Source organism: Ceratotherium simum, chromosome 14 (genome assembly GCF_057802395.1).
Source record: "Ceratotherium simum simum isolate JZ-2026a chromosome 14, ASM5780239v1, whole genome shotgun sequence".
Taxonomy (NCBI): domain Eukaryota; kingdom Metazoa; phylum Chordata; class Mammalia; order Perissodactyla; family Rhinocerotidae; genus Ceratotherium; species Ceratotherium simum.
Window position 1 is genome coordinate 23,185,277 of NC_141913.1, and position 13,852 is coordinate 23,199,128.

At 38.9% G+C, this 13,852-nt stretch overlaps 1 protein-coding gene across 3 annotated transcripts in view; it reads right to left on the reverse strand.

Annotated features, from left to right (window-relative positions):
* The window catches only part of GAREM1 (GRB2 associated regulator of MAPK1 subtype 1), a 192,400-nt gene that overhangs the window by 115,405 nt on the left and 63,143 nt on the right, over positions 1–13,852 (reverse strand). For 2 of the 3 annotated variants that reach the window (XM_014781316.2, XM_004422430.3), the window contains exon 2: positions 5,672–5,812. The exons of the other annotated variant lie outside the window; for it this stretch is intronic. In XM_014781316.2, the coding sequence (XP_014636802.1) occupies positions 5,672–5,812 (141 nt within the window). The remainder of the gene's footprint in view (positions 1–5,671; positions 5,813–13,852) is intronic. 3 annotated transcript variants of the gene reach the window in all.

Consider the following 13,852-nt stretch of genomic DNA (forward strand, 5'->3'; position numbering starts at 1 on the left):
ATACCATTTAAGAGTTCTAACTTCGCCACCGGCTGCTCTGCCAGAGTCAATTTTTTCCTTTTTATTACAAAAATTTTCAAACATATAGAAATTAGGGTAATGAACACTCATCTACCCTTCATCTAGATTTAACAACTTTAACAGCTTGTTATATATTCATCTATTTTTATCTGATTGTTTTTAGTGAAGTATTTGATAAATTAGAATCATATTTCTCCCCTAAAAAATTCAGTGTCTCTAAAAAATAAGGATATTTTCCTTTGTCACTATAATACTAGTATCACATCTAACAAAATCAAAATAATTCCCTAATATCATCTCATCATGAACATCATTGAAATTCAAATTTCACTGGGTAATTTTTCTCCCTTTCCTTCCCTTTTGTAATCTAATTTCCTCCCTTTTATTTGTTGAGGTTGACTTTTTGAAGATATTCAATTTTCTTAGTCACACTTAAAAGACCCTTTCCCCAGGCCTCCCTGCACCAACACACTGCCCTCTCCATCGTCCCATGGGGCTCTCCTGGAAGCTCTTCTATTTTTGCTTCTTCCTGGTAAATTACTCAGAGATGGGAATGTCACCTATATGCAGATGACTTATAAATCTGGAAAAGGTCAAGAAAATAAATATATTTTACTTAATTTTCCCCTAAACTCAGAATATAAGTATGTGTGTGAAAGGAGAGAAAAGCGCAAGATTTATTCAACTTACTGGCTAATTCTAACCGATCTCTCTTCTCTAGGATGGTTAGAAAACCTTCCATGTGGAAAATGCCTTCTAGCACTTTCCAGGGGATAGTGTGAGGGAAGCTGGCTCTGGAACCACATATCCTGGGTTCAGATCATACTTATTAGCTGTGTAATATTACAAGATAATTAACATCTCTAAACCTCAGTTTGTACTTGTGAAAAATGCAGAAAATAACAGAACCCACCTCGTGGGTCTGTTGTGCAAGTTACGTAAAGAAATAAAAGTAAAACGCTGAGTTGACAAAGTGCCTAGAAAATAGCAAGCACTAAATAAATTTTAGTTATTGCTAATTGTGACCTAAAGATTCAATTATGAAAAATGGTTATGGGGCCGGCCGGGTGGCGTAAGCGGTTGGGTGCTCGCGCTCCGCTGCGGCGGCCCGGGGTTCGCTGGTTCGGATCCCGGGCGCGCACCGATGCACTGCTTTGGCAAGCCATGCTGTGGCGGCGTCCCATATAAAGTGGAGGAGGATGGGCACGGATGTTAGCCCAGGGCCATCTTCCTCGGCAAAAAAAGAGGAGGATTGGCAGATGTTAGCACAGGGCTGATCTCCTCACAAAAAAATAAATAAATAAATAAATCCTCTGCCCTTTAAAAAAAAAAAAGAAAAATGGTTATTTCTTAGATATCTAATATTTATTACTGGCAGAACTGGCTAGGATAATGTTCCTTGGTATACTATAATTGTTCTTAGGACTTTTTAAAAGAAAGTTTGGTTCCTTTCCATTTTATCACATAAGCTTAATCCCATATAATACAGAAAGTACAAAAAGTGTTGTTCAACACTAGTAGTTACTTTTGTAAACGGATGATTCATGCTAACTAAAGTTGCAACCCAGGAGAATAAAATTAGCTTGTTTCCACATTTCCTTTCGTTTGATAATTACAATTCAAGGTTATGTTATATACCACGTTACTATAATTTTGCCTGAGAGACAGACACTGCACATCCCACATTTTCAAAAACAGGCACTGCTGATATAAATCCAGGTGCTTGCTGAATAAAGGTCTTGAAGACTTCACAAGCAATTCTTACCAACCTTGTGCTCAAGTGTCACTCACTTCTGTGCATTCTGTAGCTAGGAAGGAAGTACTGAGATCATGTTAGCTTGTCACAGATTCACCGGATTTGCAGGAGGATGAGAATTTAAAAATAGAAGCCAAACGTGGCTGCAGTTTATCTCAGATGCTTATGTTCAAGTAGTGATCTGTTCATCCATGATGACAGCAAGCATTCCATCGGATGATTTAAATTTTCATAAACTCAGTCAGAATTCCACTACTTCTCATGGGCCGGCCCGGTGGCACAAGCAGTTAGAAGCTTGCGCTCTGCTGTGGCAGCCCGGGGTTCGCCGGTTTGGATCCCGGGCGCGCACCGACGCACCGCTTGTTAAGTCATGCTGTGGCAGGGTCCCATATAAAGTGGAGGAAGATGGGCACGGATGTTAGCCCAGGGCCAGTCTTCCTCAGCAAAAAAGAGGAGGATTGGCATTGGATGTTAGCTCAGGGCTGGTCTTCCTCACAAAAGAAAAAAAAGAATCCCACTACTTCTCAACCTGGTGGACCACGGATATACAGACACCTCACATTCTGATCCATTTGGTTTCAAAGTGCTGTCTCTGTAGAGAGCTTTTTTTGGCTGTTGTTCATGAGAGGTGACAATGAGGAGGTAACATTTATTCAGTACTCATCATGTGCCCGGCACAGTGTTGAGTCATTTACACAAATTAGATCTCAGAGAATCTTCACATTTTTCTAAGGTTAATCTCCATTTTATAGCTTGGAAACTTGGAGCTTAGAAGGGCAAATAAAATTCCAGAGGCAATGGCATATCCAGGTTTTTGTGGAGCCTGAACTTTACATTAGTTTTAAAGGAAAGAATGTTAAATTGTGAATGCTAAATTAGGTTCAAGGCCCTAGAAGGGGTTAGAATAAATAAGGGGCCCTGAGACATGAGCTTCAATGGTAACCAATTTGTGTCTGCTTGACTGACCACGCTGAGCTACAGAGACAAAGGAATTTGATGAATAGAAACGTGAACTGTAAGGTGAAAATCATTCATTTTTAGAAACTCTTGGCTATAATTAAGTTGCACTAGGGTTTTTTTAAATTTTTAAAAAGATTTTTTTTGTTTGTTTAATGTGTCAGGATAAATGAGGGGGTGGTGAGTCATCAGTCTCCAATGAAGCACTAGGCAGTAATTTAGATGGTCTGAGTATGCAGAATGCAGAAAAATTCTGAGTTCTGTCTTGTACATACCTTAGAAAATCTTTGCCCTTCTGTGAGCAATGAGAAGTTAGAAAGTTTAGATAAAATTTATCTGTGATGCCTTTTGAATAAAACTTGTGTGAAGTGGCAATCGCTTTTCTAAACACTGTGCCAATTTTTCTTGAATGGTTTCTCCACTGTTAGCAAAATATGTGATGCTGACTGAACACATTCTCTCCCTTGGAATCAATTGTTTGTTCTACCAAGAAAACTCCTTCTATCCAAAATGAAAAATTTATCTTGCCAGAATGAGGGAAGTCTTAATTTATTTCCCCAAAGCAAATCTAATAATTTCAGAATTCAGCAAAGGTAATTCTTATTACCACCATATCAGAATGTAGTTCTAGTAAGAACTTCAAATCATATTTATCTTTTCTCAAAGTTTTATGAAATTATTTCTTTTCACATGAGGAATTTCATGAAAATCTCTGACAAAGAATATGGGAAAGGTACTCTGAATTGTGATTTCCTGAAAATGTTGAGTTTTACTACTTCCCAGAATATATGTGAATAGAGCTACATATGGCTGCCCAGGCTGCCCACTGCACAACTCGAAGGGACACCATTTAGAGAGACCACAGAGTAAGAAGCGTTGCCTGGAACAGGACAGTCCAGTAGCCCTGACAGAAACAGTATACTGACTGAAAAGAATGGTTGCTATCTATCTCAGAAAATAAGGACGTGCCTGAAAAAATGAAGGGGGCATGTCATAGAGAAACATGGGCCAGCTTGTACCCAAATGGCTAAATTTGGGACAATCTGAGCATCAACATAAATATGGACAGGAATACATTTTAACCCACTGAAGGAAGTAAGAATCCATAATTCCATGCTGATAATAATAGGTAAGTAAATAAATAAATGAGAGAGAAGGAAAAGCTCTTCTTTACAGTAGAATGGCAACCAACAAATGTAGAAGGAACAATGGAGTTGTTAGAAATGCATGTTTTTGCCACTTTCATAGGAAAAACTGAATCAGACAGAAATCATCAATAGCTGCTCAATAAGGGAGGGAGGGACTTAGAGAAGAAACAGGACACTGACAGAATCTCAAAGTATCTCCTTTCAAATTTCCCAGTAATCACAAAGTAAATGGTAATTGTATAGCAGAGAAATCAGACAACACCTTAACCAAATGATCAAAGTTAATGTCACCAATAAGGGGCAAAGGGACATCTCGTGCCTCCAGACTGATTCCCTGAGAAGGACACAGCACATACATAGCAATCCAGCCAAAAATGCATAATCTGAATCTAAACACACAGAGACCATGAAACCCAAATTGAAGGCTATTCTAGAAACAACTTGCCTACAGTCTTCAGAAATGTCATGAAACATAAAGACGGCTAAGGAACTGTTTCAAATTAAAGGAGACTAAAGAGATATGATAGTGAAATACAATAAGTGGTCCTGGACTAGACACTGTCCTGGAGGGAAAAAATGCAATAAAGGGCATTATTGGGACAAAACTGAAACATGGACTGTAGATTAGATAAAAGAATTAAACATCCTGAATTTGCTAACAGTACTGTGGTTACATAAGACGATATCTTTGTTCTTAGGAAATACATAAAGAAGTATTGGGGGTGTATGCTGTCTACTCTCAAATGATTCAGAATAAATAGATAATATATGCAGTATCTTTCTCTGTGTGTAGAGGGAAGGAGGGAAAGAATGATAAAACAAACATGGTAAAATGATGTTAGAAATGGGTAAAACTGGGTAAATGGCATAATACATTATACTATTGCAGTCTCAAATAAAGTCAAAAGCAAAAACAAAAAACAATTTTGAGGAGCAGCAGAGTTCAGCCTGCTTTAATGAGCAGAAAAGTAATTCAACTTGTAATTGGCAATGCAAAATAAGAGTTAAATCTTTAGAAACACTCTGTTGCCATCATTATCATAATCACCACCATTACCATTTTGGGCACACTTACTAAGTGGTAAGCACCCTGAGAGATGTTTCACTTGCATTACCGAAAATTTTTCAAGCCCCTAGATGTCTCCTAAACTCTTAGAACAGTGCTGGCACATAGGATACATTCTAAGAAATAATGCATTGTTACTTCGTTGCTGTGTGGACATCATAGAGTGTACACAAACCTAGATGGTATAGCCTACTACACACCTAGGCTATATGGTACTAATCTTATGGGACTACCATTGTATACACAGTCCGTTGTTGACCAAAATGTCATTATGCAGCTCATGACTGTACTTTTAAACCAGACCACAATGCTCATTTTTCAAATGGCATCTTGTGAAATTATGACATCAAAGTCATTGACAAAAGCAACATTCAAGTTGTGCCCAGGGTTATTCAGAGACATGGGAGCTCAAAGGTTGCCTACACATATTGACTGTCATCCCAAGACTACAGAGACATTCTTTGTGTTTGCAAAATTTTCATTTTATAAATATCTAATTAGAATCTGCATCCAACTACATGCATTAATTAGAAATAACTATGACAAAATGAATCTGAGCTTTCACTGATAGATAAAATAACCACACACAAGTGTTTGATTCTTCTTTTTCTAAGTCATTATACTCTCTAGTTTATAGACAATTCCTATTTTCTCACTGTGGAGGAAAAAATATATTCAAGTCCCCTTCCTCTGCCTTTGTTTGCCCTTTGTGAGGGGTTTTACCTGCATAATGTACCGGAATCTCTATCTTTGGCCCAATGACGTAGTGCCCCTCCTCCAAGCTATGGGCAGTGATGGTGGTCCACTGACGGCACGAATGGATCAGAAGGTAGTCATTTTCCCGCAGCCCTTCTATGCATTCCCCTAGAAAATACAATTTTATATAAAAAACTTAGAATTACCATCTGCTTACTTCATACTCTGCAATAAAATTTCATTAGTTAAAATGTCACTAAAGCAGAATTGATAGTTGATCCCAAGAGGAGATAAAGCTCACTTCTGAATTAGCAATAAAAAAGGCAGTCCATACTAAGTTGACAGGTGTACACAGGATTCCATAAAAATGTTTCCCACTTATTTGCAAACAGATTTTCAAATACCTCATTTTCTCTAAATGATTATATTTCAATGATAATATTTAATAAATGCCAACAATACATTAGGCACTACTTATGTGTTTTGCATATATTATTTCATGTAATACAGTAACATTATGAGATAAGTATTGTTCCTTCTTTACATGTGAGAAAAATCAAAGTTCAGAATGTTAAGTAACAAGGGTAAGCTCACAGATTTAACAAGCAGAAAAGTGGGGATTCAGGCTGAGGTCAGATTGATTTCAAAGCTGATGCTCTTAATCACTACAATATAACTACCAAAAATAAATACATAAACTTATCTCTCTGTTGAAACAGTACTTGAAATTAAATGCCTATATCTCCTTTTAAATTTTATGTTTTGCCAGTTCTCTCTGGCCTCCTATCAAACTTCCCAATCGATTAAAAATAGTGAAGCTTTATAGCATATAAATGAAACTATTTTTCATTTCAATATTTTCTGAAGTAGCTTTTCAGCATTTGAACAGATGACAAACTATTTCAAAAGAGAAATCCATTCCCTGAAACTTAAAAGATATTTTTTCAGATGTCGAAATAATCTACCCCATTAATCCTAGCTTAGTAATTTTAAATGATCAAAGGAAATACCTGAAAAGGCTAATTCCTTTAGAAAACAATTAGCCTTCCTTATTTTTGACATTTATTATATTGCAATAATTAAAAGAGTTATTAGTGATTTAAATGTGTGTTTTGAAATGGCATTTACAGATCCCTTAAAAATTCTTAAAAGTGTCTATACTTTTTCAATAAAGTAGAAGATGTACTGATCATCCTCTACTGATCACCTTGGTTGTACAACCATAAATCATTTAATTTGTTTCCAAAGCAACACGCCAACAATCTTTAAAATAGTCTTAATGCAAGAATACTTCACCTGGGCCGGCCCCATGGTTTAGCGGTTAGGTGAACGCACTCCGCTGCTGGCGGCCCTGGTGGCTCAGGTTCGGATCCTGGGCGCGCACCAAGGCACCGCTTCTCCGGCCATGCTGAGGCCGAGTCCCACATACAGCAACTAGAAGGATGTGCAGCTATGACATACAACTATTTACTGGGGCTTTGGGGGGAAAAAATAAATAAATAAAATCTTTAAAAAAAAAAAAAAGAATACTTCATCTTCGTCACAGGAAATACAAGGAGTTAAGAGATTCTAGGGGGAGGGAGTAGGATGGGGGAGAAAGAAACAGGCCTGGAAGTGGAGGTACCATAGCAGGAGAGGAAGGTCTGACTCCCCAAGAGGGCTTTTTTTCAAACCAGACTCCCCTGCCCTTCATGCTTTGGGAGGACCAGGTTCATAAAGACACCTCTCTGGGGCCGGCCCCCTGGCTTAGCGGTTAAGTGCGCACGCTCCGCTACTGGCGGCCTGGGTTCGGATCCTGGGCGCGCACCAACACACTGCTTCTCTGGCCATGCTGAGGTCGCGTCCCACATACAGCAACTAGAAGGATGTGCAACTATGACATACAACTATCTACTGGGGCTTTGGGGAAAAAAAAAGGAGGAGGATTGGCAATGGATACAACTATCTACTGGGGCTTTGGGGAAAAAAAAGGAGGAGGATTGGCAATGGATGTTAGCTCAGAGCTGGTCTTCCTCAGCAAAAAGAGGAGGATTAGCATGGATGTTATTAGCTCAGGGCTGATCTTCCTCACAAAAAAAAAAAAAAAGACACCTCACTAGAAGGCCACCGGTACTCACGAGCCCTCTGCATCCCTCAAGCATGTTAGCGCAGGAACCACTGCCCCAAAGGAGAAATCACAGGCCCTACAGCCCCCCTCGGAGCTCCTACCAAGGAGGCAGGAGGGTGGGAAGGGGACATACACAGCAGATGGGATTACAAGCACCTGCTTTGAAGTCTAGCAGACCTGGTCTAGTCAAAGCTCTGCCCCCACCACTGTGTGGTCCTGGGCAGGAACCTTCTCCTCTTCACTTGTGAGATGAGGCACCAACGGTCCCTGCTTTACAGAGTGGTTGTGAAGATACACGGCGACAGCGATGGAAAGTGTGTAGCACCAAGTCTGTCATATTACATTGAGAGTGATCAGCTACTAATTCTACGTATTGTAAGCTTTTTCTCCCTAAAATTTAATCCTTATATAACCATTATAATTTAGGTCATATTATCCTTTTACCGGCGAGGAAGTCACCTTCAGAGCAGGCCAGCAACTTGCCCAAAGCTGCACAGCTAGTAAGTGGCAGAAACCGACAGGAGTCTCTCTCTGTCTCTTTCCTGCCCTTCCAACATCACACTGCCCCTCACCTTGAAAACTGCTGACAATGATCCAAAAACAGGGAGAAGCTGATCTTCAGCCTCAAGTCCCACTCATTTACTCAACCAATGTGACAAGCACTATTGCCAGCGCTTGGGATACATCACTGAACAAAACACAGATCCCTGCCCCAGGGTGGTACTACAACAGGAAGGAGAGAGAAGGTACCCTTAATAAAAGTGAATAATTAAGTTATGAATTCATCAGAAAGTGAAAGGTGCTGTGGGTAAAGGGTAAGAGGATCCGGGTATACCATGAGAAAGGAGAGCAGTTTGCAAGTTTGTCATGTTAAGATATTCCTCATTCATTTATCCAACAATATTTAGCCTTTTAAAAAAACAGCTTTATAGGGGCCGGCCCGGTGGTGTAGTGGTTAAGTTCTCGCACTCTGCTTCGGCGGCCTGGGGTTCGCAGGTTCGGATCCCAGGCACAGACCTACGCACCGCTTATCAAGCCATGCTGTGGCAGGCGTCCCACATACAAAGTAGAGGAAGATAGGCACGGATGTTAGCCCTGGGCCAGTCTTCCTCAGCAAAAGGAGGAGGATTGGCAACAGAGGTTAACTCAGGGCTAATATTACTCACCAAGAAACAAAAAAAACAAACCCCCAAAAAACCCCCACCTCTACTGATGTATAATTGATATACAAAGAAATGCACATATTTAATGTGTAAAATTTGAAGACCAACAAACACTTTGAGTATCTTTTATGCACAAAGCAATGGGGGAGTGGGCAAAAATAGAAAGACAACTTGATCCCTGCATTCAAGACGTGGACATTTTCATGGGTGAGACAGATTCATATGTAATTTTATGTAAGGTAGGACATGATGAGTGCTATGCAAGACGCAGAAGAAATCTAGAGCAGAGATGGAGACTTAGCAGAGAAGACCAAGAAAATGTTAACAGGAATATATATACCATTGGGGCTCGTCCTTCTTTGATGGATGAGTTGGGCTTCGAGGAGAGGAAGGCAATGGGAAGGGACGGAAGAGTTCTGGATAAGAGAATGGCCAGAACTCTGCTTTCGGAAAATTAATCTGGCAGTACTACAAAAGATGGATGGGAGAAAGGAGAAACCAGAGGCATGGGGTGTTTGCAGGCAACTCAGAGGGAAAACACAGTGCCATTCAGGGAAAAAAGAAAAATGTTATTTTCTGCAACTAAATTGTTATAACATAAAGACTGTTTTAATTTTATTCCACAGTGGGCTCTAAAGAGGCAGCTAAGAAACAACTGCAGTCAAGTTAATCAAAATAAAAATTTAATGTTGAATCCTACTGCTAGCTAATGTAGTAAACACTCTATCAAGAGGATTCAGGATAATTTTTGGAACCATAAAGTAGTAAGAGACCAATGCCTATTTTTGAGCTTATGTCTTTTTTATTTTTTTAAACAACTGAACCATGTGCCTGCTTTAGGCAAAATAAGTTTTGCAAAAATTGTCTAGAAATAAAACTTAACATAATCACTTAAAATATCTTAGGGTAGACAACCCATAGAGACATTACATGAATTCACAAAGTAAACAGTTTTTTTTGATATAATTATCCTGTTGTTTAACTACTATGTATAACATACTAAAACTTAAATTTAGCTCAATGATGTAGTAATAAGAAGTCTAAAATAACTGTGTGTTAAATTTCAAAATATTAGGTAATGCCATCCAGAAATTTCCCCACATCTAGCATGCTTCTGGGATATACTTTACTTGCCTGGTTTGAGACCTTGACCCCCTCAACATTAAGTCTTACATATGTGTTGAAATCGTTTTTAATGCTAGGAGAACTAGAATCCATCAATCCTTCAAAGTAAGTCTGCTTAAAAAAAGAATCAATCTCCAAACTTAAAACATATTTATAACCTGGACATGCACAAATTCTGCTCCTTTGGTTGCTGGGCCAATCTAATTTCCTGATTCACCTTTCTAACTTCTCCCTTTTACATTAGCTGTAACTGTAGGAGTTAATCAAGGCTCCACCCTTAGCCTGTTGACCTTTTCTCTCTCATTTACAATCTTATACACCTCTCAAGGGTTCAGTTAGTTATGGACAACTCTCAAACCCAGGCTACCAGTTACTAACTTCTATTCTGAGCTCATAGTCCAGACTTTATCTACTACACATTTCTATCTGTGTGACCCCTTGCCATTCATTCAAGCATCACACACTCATTCATTCAACAAACACTTATTGAGGACCAGCCATGTTCCAGGACCTAGCAATATGCTAGGGAACCAAGTACCTGCTCTCATGGATCTCACCTCTTGGCAGGGTTTTCAATCTCCTGTTCTTCACTCTTTCAATTTATTTAAATATTGCTGCAGATAAAACTTTTAAGAATGTAGCACTGCTCAGTTTATTCTTCTGCTCACATCTGCCTTCAGTGGTTCTCATTCATACAGAATGAGGCCTTAATTCCTTGGCCCAATACTCAAGAGCCCCACGATCTGGTTCCAAATCTGGTTTATGACCTTATGTCCCCCATACCATTCAGTAGAGCCCAAAGAACACACTCTCTGTTCCACATACATGCTGCACTCACACACATCTGTGCACTCTCCTCACTTTTCCTCATTTGCCAGAATCTTTAGCTCCCAATCCCTAATTACCCAGTACTCATCCTATTCACTCTTGAAAGAACAGCTCAAAGGCCACCTTCATAAATGTCTTTCTCATACAAATCCTCACATTTTTCACTTAAACTGCATTTATTTTGCAGGTTTGCTTATATTTATATAAGAACTTATAAATTTCTCTCAGTGCTATGAGCACAAGGAAATCAGATTGACTTTTTAATGTTTATATATATTTAAATAACATTATAATAAAAATAATTTAATACTGTGGGAATTACAAGCATTTTTTTTTTCCTTTTAAAACTGGTGTAGGGGGCCGGCCCGGTGGCTTGGTGGTTAAGTGCACGCGCTCTGCTACTGGCGGCCCAGGGTTCAGATCCCGGGCGCGGACCAACGCACCGCTTCTCCGGCCATGCTGAGGCTGCGTCCCACATACAGCAACTAGAAGGATGTGTAACTATGACATACAACTATCCATTGGGGCTTTGGGGAAAAAAAGGAGGATTGGCAATAGATGTTAGCTCAGAGCTGGTCTTCCTCAGCAAAAAGAGGATTAGCACGATGTTAGCTCAGGGCTGATCTTCCTCACATAAAAATAAATAAATAAATAAATAAATAAATAAATAAATAAATAAATAAATAAATAAATAAAAAAAAAAAAAAAAAAAAAAAACTGGTCTAGGGCCAGCCCTGTGGCGCAGCGGTTAAGTGTGTGCGCTCCGCTGCTGGCGACCCAAGTTTGGATCCCAGGTTCGCACGGACACACCGCTTGTCAAGCCATGCTGTGTTGGCGTCCCATATAAAGTGGAGGAAGACAGGCACGGATGTTAGCCCAGGGCCAGTCTTCCTCAGCAAAAAAAGAGGAGGATTGGCATGGATGTTAGCTCAGGGCTGATCTTCCTCACAAAACAAACAAACAAACAAACAAAAAACTGGTCTATATATTCGACAAGTTTGAGAAACATGGTTATAGAGGTTAAGGAACAAAGATATCCAGGACCATAAATGTTGCTGGATGAGATCCTCTTTAAGCCATCTCATCTTACCAGCAACCACAGCAGTGCAAAGGAACACCCAGACTCACTGCCTCATGGTTTTGCTTTTCAATCTTCTAACATAACACATTTAGACTATTTTCCCTGGATATTGAATCTTATGTTTTTTATGCTGTTTGTACCTATTTTAGCTTTGTCTGAACTGTAATTAAATTCATTTCAGTTGACTGTATCTGAGTTAGTGCATAACTGTAGTGCCTTTATATATGAACTACTTAGGATGTGTCTGAATCAGCTCATGTAGTTATAAAAGTCTGTCGTAGCAAAATCCAAATCTCTATTAAATGTTTGTTTTTTTAATTTTTAAATGTGCAAAGTATGAACCTACAGATGACAATTTATAATGTTTTGATATTAAACCTGTTAACTTTCTGCTGATGAGTTTTCTATTAAGGTTGGGCTGAATCCAGAGAACAAAACAGACACATGCACATCTTGGTTTGGTTTTTTTTTTTTTTTTTGCCATTCTCATGTCACACAGAACAAATGTGTGATTTTACACATTTTTCTAAGTTGTTTTGTGATTTTAGCACCTAGTAAATTAAAATGTTTTTGATTTTCCACATTTGTGTCTCTTTGTTCCTGGTGTTGTATTTCACAGAGTGACAGGCTCAGTCAACAATTTAGGGCAGTGTCTCCACAGAAGGCATAGGCTTTTAATCCTTTCAACTGCTAGAATACCTGACTTGCCACTTTGCATATAGCAAATATATAATCTTATCATGCTGATTAATTTATTTTTTTTAAGTATGCTTTTATCCCCCGATTAGCTTGGTTTCTTCTTAGCACACGGGTAGAACCCTGTCTACGGTGGATACTTACATACTTGCTGACTGACTAATAAGGCCACATTGAAATCATTTGATTTGTTAATATACGTGCAACAAGAATCAGATTTACTGAACTCAGTATTATTTTTATCTGTTATGGACATAAACTGTTCCTCATGTCATAGCTAAATCTATTAACAATGGGTAAATTAATAGATTCTATGATATCTGTGTTGCTACTTACCACAAATCTAATTTAACAGTTGTGCATTGTTTTATTTTACCAATGTTAAAAGGAAAGCCGGTCAAGTGATAACATTGTACTCGTACTTCCTCATTGTTAATAAATAGCGTTGCTTAATTTTAATTATGTGTTTACTTGACCTTACAATCCTTTTCATGGAGACAGGAATCTTACTGAGTCAGTTAAATACTCAAATCACTGCATTTCTCTCACAACTTGAACGTTTTTTACAATATATTCAATGGCAGGGGCTGATCACCGGACAGGACTCCTCTTCCTCCGACTCCCCTGCAGTAATGGTGCCATGCCCCCAAGTTCTAGCCAATGGTGTACGAGCAGAGATCACACTTCCCACTTCCTGTCCTGGCCTTACGCATGAAAACTGCCCACAAGCCATCCTCTATGCTCTTTCCTCAGCCAAGGGCTGAATATTGATTCCCAGGAAGACCTTGGAACAATCTGAAGATAGCACAGCTGCCAGCAGTCTGGGTTCCTTAATTAATACATAGTGGAACAAACCACCAGCCGGTGCCCTGACCACACACTGAGCTGTGACGTGAGAAATACACTTCAATTGTAATAGTGTGCCAGTAATGTGTTGCAGTTTTCCCTTTTTGTTTCAGTAGTTAGACTATCTTAACTAAAACATCTATACGCATAACCTTCAACATCAGCCATCTCCTGATTATAACAATCACAAAGATTTTGTTACAGAGGTTATTCTTTCTAACTAGTCTGTATAAATAAAAACTTACCGTGAATTTGCAATGGGTTAGGTCTAAGTTTATCTTAGTCTAAAAATTCCTTCCTCATTCTTTTAGTTACATTTCATCCCATAAACTGAAGGATATAATTAAATGTTATTTAATTAG